The following is a 2,626-nucleotide window of genomic DNA, read 5'->3' on the forward strand; positions in this document are numbered from 1 at the left end:
CTTAATTGCTAAAGCAAAGTAATGGCCATATGGGAGTTCATTGTACTATGTTAAAATTTTGCATATGCTTGAAAGTTGCATAATATATAAACTTAAATATCTTTGTATGGAAATGCAAATGGGGCAAAGAGAGCCCAGACAATCTTTAAAAAGAACAATGTGCTAGGACTCACTTACTAGATTAGATGCAAAACTTATTAAGATGACTATTTAAAACAATGTGGTATTAAGGTAAGGATAGACATGTATCAAGAAACATTCCCTCCATATACAAGCAATTAATATATGTTTTTGAAAAAGCACTTTAGATGTGTGGGGAAAGGACTATTTTGCAAAAAATGAGATATGGTATTGGTTAATTTGATATCCATATGGGAAAAAATTACATTTTACTCCTCCCTCTCAATAGACACACACATACACAAATCGATTCCAATGAATTGTGTATCTAAATGTGAAAAATAAAACTCTAAAGGATAGCAGAATATTTTTATAGGCGTAAGGTGGGAAATATTTGTTAAATATGGCACAAAAATATTGACATAAATGAATAGATGAATAAATTGATTTAGGTTTAAATGAAGTACTTCCATCTCTCAAAAGTTACCATTAAAATGGTTAAAAAGGCAAGCCTCAGAGTGGTATGCAATAATAAATCAAAATAGGGCTTCTGTGAAAAAATATATAAGAAACTCTTACAGATACAAAAGAAAAAATTGATAATGTAATTTTTAAAATGGGCAAGAAACGCAAATGTACAGTTCAAAAACAACAACAACAACAACAACCAGGATGTCCCAAATGGTTCATAAACATGTCAAAAATTCTTTAACTTATTTAGGCATCTTGGCCACCGACATGCCATCCAGACAGAGGAAGACCTGGAAACTTTGGAGCCACGTAAGCCACGGCCACGGCCACATGGGCAAGCACAGGAAGCCCCCGGGGGGCCGAGGTAATGCTGGTGGCTTGCGTCATCACAGAATCAGCTTCGACAAATCTCACCCAGGTTACTTCAGAAAAGTTGGTATGAGGCATTACCACTTAAAGAGGAACCAGAGCTTCTGCCCAATTGTCAACCTTGATAAATTGTGGACCTTGGTCAGTGAACAGACGTGGGTAAATGCTGCCAAAAACAAGACTGCAGCTGCTCCTATCATTGATGTGGTGCGATCGGGCTACTACAAATTTCTGGGGAAGGGAATGCTCCCAAAGCAGCCTGTCATTGTGAAGGCCAAATTCTTCAGCAGAAGAGCTGAAGAGAAGATTAAGGGAGTTGGTGGAGCCTGTCTCCTGGTAGCTTGAAGCCGCATGGAGGGAAGTTCCCAAAAGCAGCTTGTAAATTCTTCAGCAGAAATGCTGAGGAGGATATGAAGGTATTGGCAAGGCTGAAGAGCTGAGAAAATTGATGGTGTTGGTGGAGTCACATGGAGGGGAGTTCATTAAAATGTCCACAAGTGCAAAAAAAAAAAAAAATTAACTTATTTAGTTATGAGATAAATGAAAAGCAAACTATGATCAAATAATCCACTGGAATGCTTAAAGTACAAGTGACTAATAACACTTACGGTGGACAACCATGTCAACCAAAGGAATTGCTATGCATTGCTAATGGAAGATTAAACGAGTACTACCACTTTGGAAAAGTTTGGCAGTGTCCACTGAGGTGGAACATATACTACTCTCTTTTCTTCGTCATCATGTACTAAACTGAAATATGAGCACATATTAACCAAAAGTCAGGTTAACAAAAACGTTTAAAGGACATGACGTGAAATAGCTAGAACCTGCAAAGAGCTCCAATGTCCATGAGCATTATTTCAATAAATGACCCAAAGGAATTCTACACTACAAAGCAATGAAATTAAGCTACTGCCTCACTCAATGACATAGATGAATCTCATTTATAATGTGAGGGAAAACAAAGAGAAACAATATAATGTGAATATATGATTCCAGGTTATGGACAGTTCAAAAGCAGGCAAATATAATATATGGTGCTAGAAGTTAGGATAGTGATGGCCGTTAGAGACGATGGGGGACCAATGATTAGGTGCGGACATAAAGGTCCTCTTAGGCACAGATAATGTTCCAGCCCTTGCTGTGCGTGAGAGTTATACAGAGTCGTTTCCTTTTTGACAATCCTTTGAGTTTTTACTTCTGACTTGTTTGACCTGATAGATGTACTTTATACTTAAGGGAAAACATTAAATATGCAAACCTGCACACCAGCCAAAAGTCTAGCTTTTTTTCCCTTCAATTTTAGACGAAAATGACTGAGGTAGCTAGCCTTATTATGGCAGAATCCCCAAATCAGAGCATAATACCATTCACAGTAATAATTGAAATTGCTATTTTATTATTCATCATCTTGAAAATAACAAATATGTAGTATTTACTAGGCATTAGTACTATGCTCATTCTTTCTAGATTATCTCATTTAATACCCCCAGTCCAAGTCAGATAATGTGAGTACTACAATTATTTTTCTCATTTTCAGGTAGAGAAAGTGTGACTTAGATGGGGTAAGTTCATGATCACAGTCTAGATACGACTGTCATGGAGACTGTCCTACTCTGTACCCCTTGAGCACATCCACAGTGCTACACTGACTTCAACTACAACC

At 37.3% G+C, this 2,626-nt stretch overlaps 1 protein-coding gene across 1 annotated transcript; it reads left to right on the forward strand.

The window, feature by feature from the left end:
• The first annotated feature begins 858 nt into the window (after positions 1–858).
• LOC118643832 (60S ribosomal protein L27a-like) lies at positions 859–1,428 on the forward strand. The gene has a single exon (XM_036282203.1). The coding sequence runs from the start codon at positions 859–861 to the stop codon at positions 1,303–1,305; it is 447 nt and encodes a 148-aa protein (XP_036138096.1). The 3' UTR covers positions 1,306–1,428.
• Positions 1,429–2,626: the final 1,198 nt, after the last annotated feature.

The sequence above is a fragment of the Molossus molossus genome, unplaced genomic scaffold (genome assembly GCF_014108415.1).
Source record: "Molossus molossus isolate mMolMol1 unplaced genomic scaffold, mMolMol1.p scaffold_m16_p_1, whole genome shotgun sequence".
In the NCBI taxonomy this organism is placed as follows: domain Eukaryota; kingdom Metazoa; phylum Chordata; class Mammalia; order Chiroptera; family Molossidae; genus Molossus; species Molossus molossus.

Coding starts and splice junctions, on each gene's coding strand:
- LOC118643832 (XM_036282203.1), top strand. CDS start 859: ATGCCATCCAGACAGAGGAAGACCTGGAAACTTTGGAGCCACGTAAGC.